Source organism: Myripristis murdjan, chromosome 16 (genome assembly GCF_902150065.1).
Source record: "Myripristis murdjan chromosome 16, fMyrMur1.1, whole genome shotgun sequence".
NCBI lineage: Eukaryota > Metazoa > Chordata > Actinopteri > Holocentriformes > Holocentridae > Myripristis > Myripristis murdjan.
In genome coordinates this window covers 6,235,720-6,254,462 of record NC_043995.1, presented here as the reverse complement: position 1 = coordinate 6,254,462, position 18,743 = coordinate 6,235,720, and the positions used below count along the sequence as shown (strand labels likewise).

At 42.4% G+C, this 18,743-nt stretch overlaps 1 protein-coding gene across 1 annotated transcript; it reads left to right on the top strand.

The window, feature by feature from the left end:
• Nucleotides 1-531: 531 nt before the first annotated feature.
• Nucleotides 532-16,938, top strand: tbc1d31 (TBC1 domain family, member 31). Its single transcript, XM_030071466.1, has 24 exons — nucleotides 532-618; nucleotides 1,055-1,136; nucleotides 2,125-2,265; nucleotides 2,594-2,709; nucleotides 3,452-3,630; nucleotides 4,103-4,254; nucleotides 5,219-5,378; nucleotides 6,092-6,292; nucleotides 6,605-6,778; nucleotides 6,900-6,979; nucleotides 7,238-7,384; nucleotides 7,753-7,886; nucleotides 8,977-9,110; nucleotides 10,352-10,531; nucleotides 10,659-10,891; nucleotides 11,125-11,197; nucleotides 11,373-11,452; nucleotides 11,559-11,694; nucleotides 12,469-12,561; nucleotides 13,329-13,457; nucleotides 13,685-13,879; nucleotides 14,482-14,551; nucleotides 14,996-15,181; nucleotides 15,992-16,938. Exons 2-24 carry the CDS (start codon nucleotides 1,066-1,068, stop codon nucleotides 16,144-16,146), a joined length of 3,219 nt encoding a protein of 1,072 aa, XP_029927326.1. The 5' UTR covers nucleotides 532-618; nucleotides 1,055-1,065; the 3' UTR covers nucleotides 16,147-16,938.
• Nucleotides 16,939-18,743: the final 1,805 nt, after the last annotated feature.

Genomic DNA, 18,743 nt, shown 5'->3' with positions numbered 1-18,743 from the left:
ATGCAGGGTTTTTGTAATCTTACCTACATGTTGTTTTTTAAATTATTATTTTTATTAATGTTGTTGAACCATTACTATCCTCCTATCAGCAACTTATTTAACTGGTATTATCATTATAGATTTCACTGCTTACTGCTGATTGATTTTAGAGAATTGATCCTGCGTAAAATAATATTGTTTGCTTAGGTAAAAAGATATTACTTGCCTCTCTTAGGGGGAAAGCACTTCACTCGCCCACTACAAACATTGCACTGCTGTTCAGACAACATGGTGATGGTGGAACATGGACTACAGCCTTAACATTTTATTTGGACAACTTAATGGTATCACTTTTAGGGGCCCTGACCCATGCTCTTATTGTGAAAGAAATGTCTTGAAGCCGGGTGTGTTTGTAGTTGATGTCTTCGTGCAATAGGTCTAGCGCTGCTTACTTCCTGTCAAGACTGGTTTGCATAGGCTCTTGTGTGCCACTCAGAGCCAGCCAGCTGCAGGAAGGGGCGTGTCGGTCCGTGATGCTGTAACATGGCTGTAAGACGGTGTAACTTCACTGTTAAAGTTCATATCAGCTGCATACCCGTGTGTCCGCATGTATGTTTTAATTTGCTTTGGAGAAGCAAGGTGAGAAGAAATCAGAACAGCGTTTAGTCTCAGTTCTCGCTGAATCGTAGGCATTTTAACTACAACTCCCACAATGCATACGTCTGTTTACTTGTATGACGTAATTTTATGCGACAAACTAACCGCTTTCAAATTCTCATGAAAACAAACGAAAAGTCTCCCTTGGCATTTTAACAGAGGCGAGCCGTTTGCAGCATGTTTGTCGAATTTCACGAGGACTTTTGTTATTTTTTAATGAACATAAAATGATTTTGGTTTCACGTCGACGTCGCCCGGAGTTGCCGAGCTCATGAAATAGAGTTTGTTTCAAACTTCGCGGTGTTCACTCCGCCACACTATAGGCTGCACAGGGAGATTGGCTGGCTAGCAAACGTTAGCTAAACCTGTTAATCATCTCCAAAATAATCTTTTGTTTTTACCCTCGGTTTGTATCGAGTCGTCTTTAAAATGCAGGTGACAGACATTGGGAACAAAGAAGAGGGGAAAGTGTGGCATCGAAAACCAACGCCAGGCAAGGGGTACGTCTTAAACCAGAGCTTTCAGGATCTTTTAAGCCGCTCCTGTCTCAGTTAACCTACTACTGGGGATTACCGGGGTTATGTAAAATGTGTGTGTTACTTATAATTTTCAGGAACAGGAAATTACAAAGGTAGCTGATAGCCAGCAGGCAACAGCCACTTGTTGCGCCTGTCAGTCCTGACGAGGCTCGGAGCAGCATGGACACAAAACACTGAGCCACAGTCTGAGGAAATGTGTTGTTACCATATCTGTGTTTGTCTACAAGTGCCTAGTGTTATCCTGTAGGTGTATCCACAAAGACGGAGAAAGTGAATTTGTTTCTCTAATACGACATTCTGTTGTAGGGCTGGGACGATATGCCTGTCTCTCGGTTACATACTATTACATACTACTTATTAAGTGTTGTGATTCAGTCAAGTATTGCCATGCGATATTACAATTTATTGTGATTTTTGTTTTTTGAATTCTCAAGTTTGTGGTTGTAAAGTTTCATGAGGCTGTGATTATCCTAAAGGTCACTATAGGTCATTTTTTACGGTGATGTCAAGTTTAAAAAATTGTCTCACTACAATGAAATGGCTGCTATGGGGGCCAACATCATCACACATGAATCAAATGTGGCTCATTGAATCCACAAGAGTCTCAGCTTTCCAGTCAAAGGGTGAGGGGACCAGAGGGTCAGTTCATATCCCCAGAATATGTGGGCAAATCAGGGCAAGGAAAGTGACAATGTCAGTTTTAAAGTAAGTCCTCATCACAAAGCGTGTGTTTTGGGTCTGTTGTGGGAAAACAGCTTGCTTGTTCCAGAAAAAGTCCCCTGGGTAAATTTAGACAACAGCTGTGGTTCACTCAACCACACTGATTTTCATCTGAAGACACACACACATATATATATATATATATATATATATATATATATATAATTTTATTATTTATTTATTTATTTTACTTGAAACGTTTTAATTGTGTGTTGTTTGTCCCTCTCAGTGTCTTGGTGACAGTAATCCGAACTGCACAACAGGCCAAGACAGTGCGTTTCCTCCATGTGGCCTTTGACACCACCGGAGACTCTTTCCTGGCTGGAGATCACCATGGCAACATCTACGTTTTTGATATTAGTAGAAACAGGTGAGTTATTGTCCACTCACTCAAGCTCAAAAATCCACAACACTGAACATTGTCTGAGTTGTTGATAGTCCCATATTGCATTATTGTTGTCATATATACTCTGGCCACATGTTGGCTGTATATAAATTTGGACATTACCACAAGAATATGGTCCAGTCACTTTCAGTGCTGCCTCCAAGTTGTTTTATAGAAGCTAGTCAAGCTATACTTTCTTCTACTCCTTGGTTGCATTTCACCCAGGGCAGGGCCTCGCCTGCATCTGGCCTGCCCACACCTTCAGCCTCAGTGTTTCTTCTCACTGACTTGATCCTCGTGTTACCTTGCTCAGGTTCCGGCTGGTGCAGAAGACGGGTCAGGCCTGCACCGCTCTGGCATTTAACCTCCGCAGGACCACAGAGTTCCTCGTGGCCCTGGCTGACTACTCCATCAAATGCTTTGACAAAGGTAGAGCGGTTCAACCACACACCACATTGAAAGCTTTATTTCCCTCTAAGGTAGACTCACTCTTCAGATCCAAACTGTTTTTTTTAGACACAGTTTTCAGGTCGGGGAGCACCAGTAATCCTTCTAAAAAACATGTGGACATGTTGTACATAAACAACTAACCAAACATAAATGTGCACTTTGGTAGGAATGGGGAAAAAAATCCATAAAACATAATATTGCAATATTTTGGGTGGCCATATCCCCAGGAATTGGTGCAACATTTCTGATAGGTCTTTGTGACAGAGTTGGTCAGTCTGTCTGCCTGACACTACAACTGTGTGTTGCCTCCTGGCAAAGAGCAATGCTACATGCGTTTCATTTTTTATTTAAATTTTTTTCCAAGTCTAATAGTTTTTAAAGTCTCATTTTTCAGGCCCAAATATTTTGCAATCTAAATGACAGCCTGTGTTTAAAGAATCTGTCTCCCATTTTATGAAACCCTCTCAACCTGATTTCAGTCCTACAAATGTAATGTAATGTAATGTGCACTTCCTTCATCACCAATCAGAAAAAACAGCAGCGAGCACGATCTTCTTCTCTCAGACACCAAGCGGTTGGTCTGGCAGGTGCAGAGCCACGAGGATTTGTTGTCTGTATGTGTCCGCTGCTCACCACCTCTGACTCCTCTCACGCCACAGCAAAATAAATTTCCTATGAATAAACCAAGCTGCTGTGTTCTATTCTATCCTTTTTTAAACAGACACAAAGCAGCTAGTCAGTTGGATGCGGGGTCACGAGGGAGCAGTTTCGTCGATCTCTGTCCACAGTTCAGGCCGCTACGCCATCACCACGTCCTCTGACACGGCCCAGCTCTGGGACCTGGACACCTTCCAGAGGAAGAGGAAGCTCAACATCAGACAGTGTGTGGGCATACAGAGGGTAAGGAAGCAGACATAATACTAGCTCATTAACTTCCACAATATAATAACCATCACCCACATTTTAACTTCATTTAGCTAAGTGACGAGTTAATTTGCAAAACATTTGGGGGGAAAAAAAAAATCAACATTCATATTTTGTAGAATTCAGTTTCTAAGAGTGTCATGTTGTCAACTGAGCTTTTGCTATATCTACCTTAAACAATTCAGTCAAAATGATTTGTTTTCATTTTGTGCTATGAATCATTTTATACAGGTAGGTGTCACTGCTGTAAAAATGGAGAATAGCTGATTTGGGAACAAAAATCTAATAATTTTCTAACATTTAGCGCATGGATCAAAGACCCCAGTCAAAACGGCCATAATCATTTCTCCATAGTTTCAACTTAAGGAAAGCACTGGTTTCGATGTTGTTTTCAGTGTTGTCATCATGGCAACACCATTGTTTTTTTTGATTGTTTGTTTTTTTGTAGGTGTTTTTCCTGCCTCTCAGCAACACCATCCTCAGCTGCTTCAGTGATGACTCCATCTTTGCCTGGGAGAGCGACACACTGTTCTGCAAATACCAACTCCCTGTCCCCGAGTCTGGGCCCAGAATCTACTACAAGGCCTTCGCTGTCACACGGTGGGTCTGTACTAACACCAACAAGAAGAATAACAGACTGGATTTTTCAGCCAGTAGATGTCTGGCACATACAGCCTCATTGAGACACAAGCATACCTGTTTGTTACTTGCCAGTTACAGCAGCTTAGACCCCTTCCCCATTACATTACATCTACTCTGCTCACCTCAGCTCTACCTTTTTTTTTAGAAGCACTTCCATTGAGGTTCCAAGGGAGCTTAGCAGATAAAATGTGATTATAAAACGCTCCATATGTTGATTGTTCAGAGAGAAATTGAACAGCAAAGCCCTGCCGGTCACTGCTTACAACCAGGAAGTACAAAAAGCAAGACTTGTGAAACTTGTGTCATAGTCATCTATCCATGTAAAAAAACAACACACCCACAAGTGACCGTCATGAGGGGGTTCTATCTGGAGAGGAAAACAAAATCCAGAGAAGTAACTGGTACCAAAAGCAAGTAGAGCAGATACTTAGACTGGAAAAAACGCCCTTAGCAAAAACCTTTCTCATCATGCCTGTACAGTGCAGCTCCACAGGTTCCCGCTGACGGATTAGAGTTCAGATCTCTTAAAAACAGAGGGAACAAAGGCACTAAGACTCAATAAAACACCACAGGATCTCTTTGACTGTAAAATTCATGCCCTCTGGGAAAAAGAAAAACTTTAAAGATAAGTGTGTTCTAATGTGGTTATCATTATCACCTCTGTGGTTAGGTTTAATCTATTCAGTCCCTATGAAAACAGAGGAAACATGTTGGTGAGTGTTGTTAACATGTCTGGCAGCTGGATTAGTGACAAGGGCGTGGGAAAAATGACCAGCTCCAGTTAACACTTAGCACCATGTGGCTGGAACTAGTTCCTCACCCTGTTTTTCCTCCAAACTCTGTGCAGTAAGAGTAAAAGGTGGAATAAATACGTGGGAGCAAAGGTGTGACCAAACACTGACATAATGGCTCTTGTTGACAGTGATGGTAAGAGCCTTGCAGCGGGTGGGCGCTCCAACCTGCTGCACCTGTGGTGTCTGGACAGCAGACAGCTGGTCAGGGTGCTTCAGATGCCCAGCCAGGTCAGGAGCGTCAGACAGCTGGAGTTCCTGCCTGACAGCTTTGACGGAGGAGCCAGCCAGGTATGACAGGCAGGGCCGGTGGCCTGCCCGGGGGCTTTCTTTCTGTTTTTGTGTTTCCTGTGCCTTTCTTCATCTGCTGTCCTCTCTTGCTGTGGAGTGAAGTTTATGTCTGTGAGAGGCAGTTACAGCTATGTTTGCCTTGTCTTTCTTTTATTTGTTTTAGGGGCACGCTGTCATTTTTGTTTTGTTATGTTTTTTAAAGCCAATACTGGTTCCTTTGTGAGGCTGCATGATATGGAAAAAAATTATATTGTGATTATTTTGACAAATATTGCAATAATATTTGTGATTTTAGTGGGAGTGATAATTTTTGCATCACAATTTTCATTTTAACTGAAAAAAAACAAATTAAATGAGGATGATGGGATTGTTGCTGGGGTCTGATAATGGGGTGTTGTTGGAAGGTCACCTCGACCTTTCTTGACTGTTTTTTATCATGATTTGTGATCAAATCCAATATTGTCCCATCCCTGTGATTGATACCAGTATTGCTTGTCAAAGCTAGTATCTGCCGATTCCAATGCCAGTAGATCTGTCCATCCCTAGTTTGTATATATTCTCTAAATGAATATGGTTCATCATCAGACTTAGGACTTACTGAGTCATGGTCATTTTTGTTTTGTGTGCTGTTTCTATAGCCAGCATTTGGCTTGCTCTGTTCTTGGTGATAAGGGCGTGCCACATGTATGTTATTACCTGTTTGGTCTCGGCAGACTCTCGGTGTATTGAGCCAGGACGGTGTCATGCGTTTCATCAACATTCACACCTGCAAGCTGCTCTTCCACATGGGCTCACATGATGATGCCATCACCGCGGTGACCGTCAGCCCTAATGGACGCCATGTTGTGGCCATCATGGATAATGGCAGCATCAATGTCTACAGTACCCAGAGTCTCACACAGGAATACAACAAGGTAACCAGCTGTGTGTGAATGCACACTCCACGCTCTTGACATGAACTACTCTGATGTGAATCAAAGTATAAGCCACTATCTTTTATTGATTTCCCTTCTTGAATTTATACCCCTCACAAAGGAGGACATATGACTGAAGAGAAGCAGATGAACTAGTGAGGGATTTTTAAGCTTTGAGACAATCCAGATGTGGATTGTGCAAGAGACTGCAACTAAATACCAGGAAGGTGTCACTAATATTAAGCACTGAGGTGATTGTTTTTTTTTTTTCTGTCTGTTTGTTTGTCTCCTCCCTGATTGTCTCTCGCCCAGCCTCCTGCTCCCCGGGTAGCAGTAGTTACAGGCGGTGAGGCTGATCCTGACTTCTCTAACCTAAAGGTCAAGGTGAGGTCAGACGTCGTTCAGAGACCAGCCAAGACCTCGGGCAGGCGGACACACACTAAGGTCCTCAGAGCCCCTGCAGGGTCTATGGCAGAGGACAAAGAAGTAAGATCAGCGCAAACATACAAACTAACACTGATTGTGAGCCATGGCCGTGGTTAGTAATGTTTCCTTCCTCTGATTAGATTCAGTGAGTGTTTAAGTTGGTGGTTTTGTGTCTGACTAGAACGAGCTGCCTGCTGGTCTGAATAAGAAGAGGCTGGTGGCTCTCCTCAAAGCCTTTGGAGAGTATCCTGCTAAGTACAGGTAACTGTACTGATAGAAATTCAGTTTAACGCTAAATGAGGTCAAATGTAGTTAAGAAACATCAAAACAAAAACCAGAGAATTTGTCTAAGACTGTTGAAGAGATCATTTTCTCCATTTTTAAAAAAAGCCAACCATGGCTTTTTCAATACAACTTTCCTGCTGTCACATCTTTATGCCCTTTATATTTTGTTTTGTGCTGATGTGTGCGTGTGTGTGTGTGTGTGTGTGTGTGTGTGTGTGTGTGTGTGTGTCCCAGGATGTTTGTGTGGCGGTCTTTGTTGTGTCTCCCGGAGAATCATGCAGCCTACAGCAGTCTGACTGATAAAGGTCTACATTCAGCCTACCTCACTCTACATGAGAAATACCCCATCAAAAGTCATAAGCTACAGAGGGGACTGCAAAGGTATACACACACACACACACACACATACACACACACTTCATAAATGCACCTCACAATGATTCTTTCTTGTGCTCAATGATTATATATCAATGATTATATATCCATTTGTGAGGACTTGCCTCACAAATGGATTTTCTTCAGCACATTTTAAAAAGATTTATGTAAAACAGTCTGTTTTTTTTATGTGAATTTTACAAAATCTGTCAGTCTGTCCTCTGTGTTCTCTTCTCTCCTTTCCTCTCCTCTCATCTCCTCCTACTGTCCCCTCCAGTCCTCCTTCACGTCACCTCCTTTCTTTCCCTTTGCCGAGCTCTCCTCTCCTCCACTGCGCATGAGATGCATCATTCCTTCCCTCCTTTCCTCCGTAGGGTTTTGTCAGCGTTAGCCCACTGGGCGGCCATCTTTGGAGAGACAGAGTACCTGCCCCTGGTGGCCTTCCCCTTCGTCAAGCTGTTCCAGAACAATCCGCTGCTCTGCTTCGAGGTGGTGGCCACTGTCATAGGTACAGGTTGACTGCAGCTGTGGATTTTCTTCAGGAACAGCAGCGTTGAGAGAGCCAGGGCTTTTCACTGCACCTGAACACACCACAGGCTCAGGCATCAGTCTGCTGAATGACAGAAACGGAATGAATTGCTCTGAATTCAGCCTGAATCAATACGAAATGCTTTGAGCTGCATCATTCACACAGTTTTTAAAAACAAACCAAAAAATCCTTATGTGGTGTCTATCTGATAGAATACCATGAACTGACACTTTTTTGGCCAAGAAAGTGTTTTGTTTGTTTGGAATGAATAACGTTAAATTCTGCGGAATAAATAACGGAATAAACTTATTCCATGTTTTAATGTTAACAGATATAAAATGTTTGCTAAAAGTATAGACTCAAATTGCTTAATAGAATCTTTTTTTTTTTTTTCAAATCAAATTGACTTATTCCAGCAAAGAAAAAATGTTCTGATATCAGATAAACAGCTACTGAGTTATGAATCACACCCCTAATTATGGTTTCTGAAATATTTGATCTGTTTGAGTTTCCAGTTTGAATGTAACATCATTAAATACTAGTTCCTCCTGGGTGGAGTATGGTACTGCTGCCGGCGTAGATACACGATAATAGCAAATATTCCTGGTTGTCAGTGAGTGCAGGGACACTTTCAAAGCCATGAAACTGAAGAATTTGGTACTGCATTATGTTTTAAGTCATTTATTTTTTATTTAAAATCCAAACAACACTGTTTGGATGTTTTTAATAAGTCGTGATGTGAGCTTATTTAACATGCTGAGAAGTTCTGGTTCAGTGTGGTTTTGTTATAGAACGGTACTGCAGATATCAGAGGTTCAAAATACTCCTGTTGGTTTGTAGCTCAGGATCCCATTTTCTCACATGGGGAAATGGGATTTTCCTCAGCATTCAAAAACTTGGATATCTTACTTTTCATTTCGTTAAATTTTTATACCTAGTCTGTGAAATAGATGCCTGACAGTACCTTTCAAAGCCTTTCATTTTAAAGTCAATTCAAGTACACTTGGGTGCAGTTGCAGTGTTGACGGCTGTGGAACTGTTTTGCTGACTCGTGGTTTGTGTCATGCAGTGAACTGGTGCCAGCACTGGTTCGAGTACTTCCCAAACCCTCCTCTGAACATCCTCAGCATGGCAGAGAACGTCCTCGCCCATCATGACAAGGAGCTGCTGCAGCATCTCGTGGACTGCGGCATCACCTCGCAGGTAACAGCACACAGGAACAGACACCTGCACCCGCTGTTAGACAGGCTGGTCTGCTACTGGACGGTCCCACTTGGACTTCTATAGCAGTTTTTCCACCCAGATTACCCGGGTAAGGTATTACCAGGGTAAGTTTTCAAGGAAATAAAAGGTTCCTTCAGCCCCTTGCTGTCTGTGTTTCCACCACAGTCTAAAGAAAAGATTAGGTAAGTTAGTCCACTGACATATGAAACAGCGATCACTGTTTTACACGTCATTTTTTTACAGTGGTGAAGCATCAGGATATCTAACCTATTTGAATCCCCTTGTTGACAGATTACTGACACTTGTTACAGTGTTTTTCTATTGTGAACAGCTCTGCTTTCTCCTGCCTAAGAGAGAAAAGCAGAACGTCTCCCTGCAGTAAATCATCTGTTGAGTGTTTGATGGTTATTTATTTTAGAATGTAAGTGCTGTGAAACAATCACAAAACGCCACTCGCTCGCCCGTGCTCTCAGCTTGATTACACTATCTCTCTTTTTACCTTGTTTTTTTCAAACAACTACAGATAAGATCATCTTTATTGCACATAGATGTAGTAATTTGCCTTACAGTAAATCACAATACGTACAAAAATAAAAACTTAAATTTCCATCAAAAAGGCAACTGTTTAAACTCCTCTGCTGCTTCAGTGGGCTGACGGCAGCCATTGTGGTGACTCATAGCACCGCCTCATTTCACTTTTTTTGTTTTCAAACAAAAGGAAATTTCTTCCCCTTGTCCCAAATCGATACTACATACGATATCGAGTATTTTCTTGTTTTATGAATGAAGCGATACCCAAGTTGAAGCAGTCACACTGTTTGTATTTGACCAGTCAGAAATGTTGCGCTGCATGCACCACCTCCCCAAAGTCCTTGGCAATTCGAAAGACCCTTCCCCCAAGTAGGGACTCTTTCTGGGATAAAAAAAAAATGTCCCCAGAACCCAAATTTTGACCCCGGTCCCTGTGGTAGAAACACAGACAGTTCCTCAAAAGGTTCCTAGTCCCTGGGGAAAATTCCTGCAGTCCAAACTGGGCTTATGCAACCCACTAACCCCCCTGTGCAAGTGTGAGTTCTTGGGACGAGTCATGCAATATTTTGAAATTTTGTGTCAGTGTCATTTTAAAGAAACTGGCAACTTTTGGCCACGGAAAACAGACTTCCTAACGTTTATACAGGTCACTGAAATTAAGTTAAAATATATATTCACCGTTCCACCAGCTCTATGTGTGGCCCCTGCTGGAGACGCTGTTCTCAGAGGTGCTGACTCGTGACGAGTGGCTCCGTCTCTTCGATAACGTGTTCTCCAACCATCCGTCCTTCCTGATCATGGCCTGCGTGGCCTACATCACCTGCTGCCGCGAGCCTCTGCTGCTCTGCTCCCAGAAACAGGACTTTGAGGTAAACAGCTCCTCTGTCTCTCTCTCTCACGCGTTCTCTTTATCCTCTTTTGCTTCCTGTAAACTGTCATAACTAAATCAGTCTTAGTTGATTCCACATCTTCCTCTCCTGCTTCTCTTCTCCTCAGTATTTCTTTCACCATCGAAACAACCTGGACATGGGAGCCATGATAAAGGAGGCCTATCGGCTGATGAGCAGCACGCCTGCAGACATCCATCCCAGGACCATGCTGTCAGACTTCACACCACTCAGTAGGGGACAGTACCCCGTATTCAACCACTACCCAGAGTTCATAGTTGAGTACCAGAGCCAGGAGAGGGAGAGGATACGACTGCAGGAGATGGAGTATCTCCGGGAGAGGTGAGAGTAAAGATACAATCCTGATAAATGTGAAAATCTTAATTAGTGACCTTAGTGAAACTAGAGAAGGTCTTAGAAGAGCAGAGAAGATGCATCTTTTCAGATAAAGCAGTACCTGTGTGTGTGTGTGTGTGTGTGTGTGTGTGTGTGTGTGTGTGTGTGTGTGTGTGTGTGTGTGTGTGTGTGTGTGTGTGTGTGTGTGTGTGTGTGTGTGTGTGTGTTTCACTCATTAGGCAAGAGGTATCAGCACTTCATGCAGACTGCTTGCGTCGCCAAGCTGAAGAGGAAGCCTATTATGCGCAACAGGTACACATAGCAGCAATATATTTTGAGTAATTAATGCTGCACATAGGATTTGGATTATCATATAGTACAGTTTTTTTTTTCTTAATGGATTATGAATTGAGTTAAAATCTTTTTTTCCTCATTCAAATTTTATTGAATGGAAGCCAAGTGAACTGAAGTGATGCTTTGGAAACAGGGGCTGCTGCAGCAGGCGGAGGATCAGCGCAGACAAATCCTGGCACAGGAGGAGGAAAAACTGACACAACAAAGGACCAAGTAAGCACACAAGAAACTAACACCTCCTTAATTGGGAGAGAAAAATGAATGATGTAGCAGAGCTGATCATTATTGCCCCCCCATGACACTGCTCTGTCCTCTCCAGGTTGGCCGCCATGAAGCGAGAGCTGAAGGTGAAGGAGTTGCAGCTGTTGGATGCAGCTCGAAGACGCTTCCTCAAACATCAGCAGGACCTGAGAGCGTCACAGATACAAAGACTAGACCAGGAGATTAGAAGAAAGGTACACAGCAGCCTGACAGTGTCCCGTCTAGACATTTATAAGATGTATTGTGTAGCTTAGTTACTGCACTTTTATTGGGAACAGGTTTCTCTTGTTCCTCCAGATGTTTTCTGAAGTAGACAAAATGTTGTATTTTCAAGAAGAAACTTGATATCAGGCCCAAGGCAGTACCCCTGCTGCTGTATAATACTTTGTGCTCATTTTAGTTTAAAGTATCTGCTTATATAAATAAGATCTATGAGCAGCAGCTGGCGTATGTCTTTAAATATCTGTGTCATGCTTTGCTATTTATTACTGATTACCAAAGAATATTTCTAAGCTTGGTGGTTAACATTTCAGGCTAAGAGGCTTTTTAAGTCAAAAGCTGGTTGGTATTAAGTATTGTCATTGTAATTTTAATTTTCTGCAGTTTTTTGCATATACAGATACTATCAACACAAGCTTTTCTCCAGTATGGACCACCTTATATTTGTGATACTTAAATGCATTGATACTTGGTAATCTTTAGTATCACAGATAATTTAAGAGTTGCGACACTTAAGTAACATTGAGGGATTGTTTATTGCAGCATTAGACCTTGATCGAAAACATTATCCACACATTTTTTATTTTATTTATTTATTTATTTTTTATTTAATTATTTAACCAGTGAGTCCGAATGCAATTAAATCTAACTGGGACACGGCCAAGACAGCAGCAGTACATATAACCATGAACCATATCACTGAACACTGTAACCATCATTTGCGGTCATGTGGCCGTGCTCTGCTGCAGATGGATCTCCGGGAGCGAGAAACGGCCACAGCAGTTCAGGATCTGGAAGTCAGACAGATGGAGCTGGAGGCTCAGAGGAAACTGCTTGAGCAGGTGACACACTCCTCACATCCATCTGTCCCCCCTTCCTCCCCTCAATCTTTCTTTCTGTGTGAGATACATGGACGATAGTGAGAAACAATCACTCTGTAATGCTAACAGCCATAAAGAATGCCAGTGTCATCAGTCAGTAAGCTGTCCTTTAGATATGCAATGAATTTTAGTGAGCTGATTGGAGGACGGACCTCATTTTTCTAGAAAGCTTTTGGATTCCATGGAAGGATTTATTTTGCTTGGTAACAAAACTAACTTTTATGTTGTGATATGAGACTTTTGGATATTGTAAAATTGTTATCTGGTATAAGTGTTGTCTTTTCCTGGTTTTATAAGCTGTGTTACAGTAAAGGGATGCAGTTTTCTGAACTAACCCGACTGTTCTTGCAGTTCTATTAGTTGCCTACTTAGTTATACATATGCATTACTAGTGATTATTTATCAAAAATCTCATTGCGTAAATATTTTGCGAAAGCACCAAGAGTCATTCCCATAATATCATCACAAAACCTTTATCAAGGTATTTGGTCAAAAATATCATATTTGAATTTATCCATCTTGCCCAGTCAAGGTTAATGTGATTAAGAAAATAGTAGGACTGGATTAGATTACATGTGCCTCTCCTGTTATCTTGATTTTTCAACTGCATGCCATTTGGGAGTTTAAAAAGGTTAACTGGTACAACAGACTGTGAATTGTCCTCATGTGATGACGTGGCTGTCTGGCGCTGATTGTGACTCTTTTTTCCCCCCATCCGTTTCCCTCAGCAACTGCTGAAGGAGCAGGAGCGTGTGGGTCAGGAGGTTCAGGAGGAAGTGGAGGTGAGGACGAGGAGGGCAGAAAGAGAGGAGGACAGCTTCAGAGAGCTGCTGCACAACACAGAGACAGACCTACAGGTGAGAGCAGGAGAAGAACCGAACACTGATGAAACACCCCTGTCATTCAGTCAGAACCAATATCAAGCTAGTGTAGTCATCATGGCATATGCCAGCCCATGGTATTGATGTGGCAATATTTCCATCTGGCTGTACAAGAAAATACCAAGGCCATAAAGTCATATGTTGGCACTATCTTCTCTTCTGTTTCTGTGCACACACACACGGATACAAACACACTCGGGCAGGCCCTGGAGGAGTCCCTGGCGGAGGCGTGCCAGCTGGGCCTGGAGTCAGACTGGCAGCAAGAGGTGGCAGAGCGCCTGGACCAGGTCGACGCCGAGCAGGAGAAGAAGAGACAGAGACTGGCTGAAGTTCACAGGCAAACCCTGGCCCAGGAGGACAGACTGGCCGATACCTTGAGAGACGTGGCGGGCAGGAAGGTAAGAAATGAACAAGAGTGCATTTGGCCTCAGTTCAGCTTACACGCTTTTCTGGCTTGAGGGTTACATTTGACAACATTATTACACACAAAACAGTGAAGCTCTTGGGCATAAAGAAAATGATGAAGTCACAGCAATTGCAGTAATCCAGCTGACCCAAAACAGTTTACTGTGAACAATTTCAATAGGTTTAGTTACTTGTCTTCACCTAAATTGAGAGCAGTGTAGGCCAAATTAGTTCCCATGGTAAATAGTTGATATAATATGTTCTGTGTAATATTAATAAAAGTAATAAATCTTGACCCAAATGTGGGTCAGTTTTTTTAGAAATTGTTTTTTAGGAAATATAATTACATGACTATTATATTAAACTGGTATAACTATTATATAACTATGATTTATCATATATGTATGTATTTATACTTTTTATTTTTGGCATTTATTTTTTAGTAAGCTCCTCTATCAGTTTACTACTCAACAAGGTGTAGTAGTTTATCTGTTTTTCTAACTTTTCTACTGTGTCCACTATTTCATGAGTTTTTTCGGGTGCCATGTATCATATTTTCTACTGAATGTATTGTGATTGTACCTGTGTGCTGCAGTGGGATGAAGTGATGAGCTCCAGAGCCCAGCTGCAGGAGCAGCGCCACTCCTCGTCTGCAGCAGACACAGGTATTACTGCTCACAGATTCTTATGTCTTCAGTCTAGTGCAAGACACCTGAGCAGAGGCGAGTGTGTGAGAAAGATTTTCTTTTACATGCAGACACCCTGAAAAAAGAAGTTTGTGTTGATGCCCTGTTGTGATGCCCGCTCTGTCCCCTCTAACACAAATGGCTCCGTCAGTGAACTTACTGCTATTATTCCAATACCCAAAGCACTGGATATCAGACGTATCTGACAGGTTTAAACCAACCAGAATCAGAAGACCCTAGTGCTAGTGAAGTTATTCACATCTTTTGACAAATGCTAATATTTCCACTGAAATGTTCAGTTAGAACTGATAACTTTGAAACATGAAAGAAAGGCTACTTCTATTTCTAGCTGGTGAGCCGAGCTCCCTGTGTTAGCCAGATGTGCATCTAGTGTGGAAACCAACAGTGTTTCCTTTTGTTCAGATGGCCAGAGACAGGTGAGGATAAGGGCACCATGTTCCACCAGAGGACTGGCCCAGCAGCCCGTCACTACTAGCAGCACTGCTGGTGCTCACACTGTCACTGCCACTGGCACAAACACCAGACACACAGGGAGCAATATGGTGTGTCTGAACAGCCCCTCAGCCTCAGAGAGCACCTCCACCAACTGTGAGTACCTTCTCTGCCTCCATCAGTCAATAAACTGCTCTGTTTAGAGAGCGTCTTTCACTGTGCAAATGCAGATCTTTAAGTCTTAAAATGACTGAAAATTCAGTTCTATAAATATTAGGCCTTAAAAATCATTACATTGTCTTAAATTCAAATCTAACCAGGAAACATTGTGATCTGTTGGATTGTAGAGCTTTTTCATTTAATTTGTGTGCTAAAAAATAAGTTGGAACTCTTTTTTTCCCCACATTAAAGGACCATACCACTGATTTTGAATGTTTGGCTGCTTTGCTACAGTTTACCCACATTTCATTTTGCAACAAATCATTTTTGGGTACTAAAGATTTCACAATATAAAATGAAAATCCCTCAATTTTTAAATTTGAATTTTTCATTGAAACAACCACCTTATAGTGTTCTGCTTCTGCAGCTAACAAAGTTCAGCATTTATAAACCACAGCATTGATAATTAACAAAAAACAACTGTTTCCCTGGGGACTATTTTCCAGTGGAGGAACCACTAAATTTGAAACCACAACAGTGCTGCTGCTTCTAGGAAAACTAATGTGGACGACTTCATTACGATGATGGAATACTGATGTGAAGAAAGTTTGAAGTCTCTGAAAGTTCATTTTCATGTTATAGTGGAATGAATGGAAACCAGTGACTGAATAATTACACTAAACATGCAAAATCAGCTGGTGTGGACCTGCAAGCATATTAGTTCTCCAACTGTTAGTGATCATTTTCTCCATTTAGGTTTTGCAGCAGTAAAGCATGTCCATGTTCTTTGTCTTGGTATCCTCTCAGTTTCCCTGGACAGAGGGCGGGCCCAGCTGGACAGCAGCGAGAGAGAGCTGATGAAGGACATCAGAGAGCTGAGACAGAAGCTGGCAGCCCGAGCCAGAGAAGCCGGCTCCGTCTCATCACGGTCCGTCCAGTCACCGTCTCCCGTCTCCCAATGACCGGACGCTCCACAGTGTGTCAGTCACCATGACTTGTCTCATCAAATAAAACAACTCGACAGAAGTGACCACCAAGACTGAGAGACTGAGAAAGTGTTTGCCAGTGAGTGCTAACACACCTCTCCGTCCTCTTGTCACCTCCACAGTAAAACCATAATATATAATACACAATACCAAATGGCCATCAACCCAAACAACCACTCAAGAGATAATAGCCTTTTGCATGCAAGGGACTCTAGTAAAGCAATGAACATGCTGGTCAGAATGGGTTGGTATGATGGGAAAATATTGACGTGTATAAAGTGTTGGATTTTGTGAATGGCAGCTGCTCCACTTTGGAAATGTTGCACCTGTTTATTCCAGAGGAGGAGCAGCTTTTTTGATACCCATAGTGCAAAATAACAACTTTTAACAATAATACACTCAGGCTAAGATGATATCTGCATTGCCACATTGGGGATTAACCGCGAAACTGTGGTCATAAGTTGTTTTTTAACAACAATAAGAAAAAATCTTTACCGTCACAGCCCTGTGGTACACACAAAAATTAGGAATTTATCTCACAGTTCAGCATTATCATACTGCCCTGAGTAAATTCAGCCGTGTATTCATTGTTTTTGTAATCTCCTTAGATTCATTTGGTTAACGTCTCAGTTCACACATCTTAGCCATACCGGACTTTATCACGTACCTGCAATAAAACTCCATCTTGGACTTTCATTTTAATGTATTTTAAATGATTTGTCTTATTTAAAACCTGTTTTTGAGATATAAAAAGATTTTTAAACCTTGCATCAACTCTCCTGTGTATTTTTTGCCTTTAAGATAAATGTTTTTTTTTTTTTTTCCTCTAGATCATTTCTTGTAAGCAACAGTATTTTATCAGTATCATCAGTTGATTGTTTTGTATTACAGTTCTCGAAGCAGTGTCAGTGCCATCCATTTCAAAAATGAGTGTACAGGGTGATTTATACACTTGTGTGCAGGAAAGGATCACGTTTAGTCATCTCCTCTTTCCACTCTTTCTTTCCTTCTTATGGCCACTGACTGTTAGTCCAGGCTTTACTTGAGGTACAATTAAGACAAGGTGCCTGCAGGTGTTGTAAAAGGCATCTTATCCCCAAGGACTGCTCTGTTTGTTCCTGTGTACGAGCGAGGATGATCACAAAGTGTGAGAGAGAACCAGACGAGGTGGAATTCTGCTTTTATTTGAAAACTTATCAGGACTGATGTATTGCTGTTCATGGCTGAGCATGGGTGTGCCTCCAACCTGTAAGCATCCAGGTGTTGGTTTTGATGTGAGTTGACATGACAGCCATCCCCACTCCTGTCACTCACTCTTTTTCTCTCTGTCCACCCATCTTTCATCCCTGCTCCCTCGCCCTCCATCTTTCACTGTGTCCTGAGGGCTGGGAGGCACAGAGCAAAATGAGTCTGTCATGCTCTATTCAGTCAGACCTCACATGTTTTAGTTATTAACAACCAAACACATGTCTCCTCACAGGAAATGCACTCAGCCGTGCAGTTGACATGCAACACATGTCACCTGTTTGCGGCTACTTATTTATGCATGGCCAGGTCTTTTGCTTTCTTTGTACGTCTTTCTCTGTCAACCAATAGTGCTATCCTCCCTGAGAGAGATACACTATATTACCAAAAGTATTCGCTCACCCATTCAAATGATCAGAATCAGGTGTCCTAATCACTTGGCCTGGACACAGGTGTATAAAATCAAGCACTCAGGCATGCAGACTGTGAAACAAGACATTTGTGAAAGAATGGGCCGCTCTCAGGAGCTCAGTGAATTCCAGCGTGGAACTGTCATAGGATGCCACCTGTGCATCAAATCCAGTCGTGAAATTTCCTCGCTCCTAAATATTCCACAGTCAACTGTCAGCTCTATTATAACAAAATGGAAGCGTTTGGGAACAACAGCAACTCAGCCACGAAGTGGTAGGCCACGTAAAGTGACGGAGAGGGGTCAGCGGATGCTGAAGCGCATAGTGCAAAGAGGTCGCCGACTTTCTGCACAGTCAATTGCTACAGAGCTACAAACTTCATGTGACCTTCAGATTAGCCCAAGTACAGTACGCAGAGAGCTTCATGGAATGGGTTTCCATGGCCGAGCAGCTGCAGCCAAGCCACACATCACCAAGTGCAATGCAAAGCGTCGGATGCAATGGTGTAAAGCACGCCGCCACTGGCCTCTAGAGCAGTGGAGACGCGTTCTCTGGAGTGATGAATCACGCTTTTCCATCTGGCAATCTGATGGACGAGTCTGGGTTTGGAGGTTGCCAGGAGAACGGTACATTTCAGACTGCATTGTGCCGACTGTGAAATTTGGTGGAGGAGGAATTATGGTGTGGGGTTGTTTTTCAGGAGCTGGGCTTGGCCCCTTAGTTCCAGTGAAAGGAACTTTGAATGCTTCAGGATACCAAAACATTTTGGACAATTCCATGCTCCCAACCTTGTGGGAACAGTTTGGAGCGGGCCCCTTCCTCTTCCAACATGACTGTGCACCAGTGCACAAAGCAAGGTCCATAAAGACATGGATGACAGAGTCTGGTGTGGATGAACTTGACTGGCCTGCACAGAGT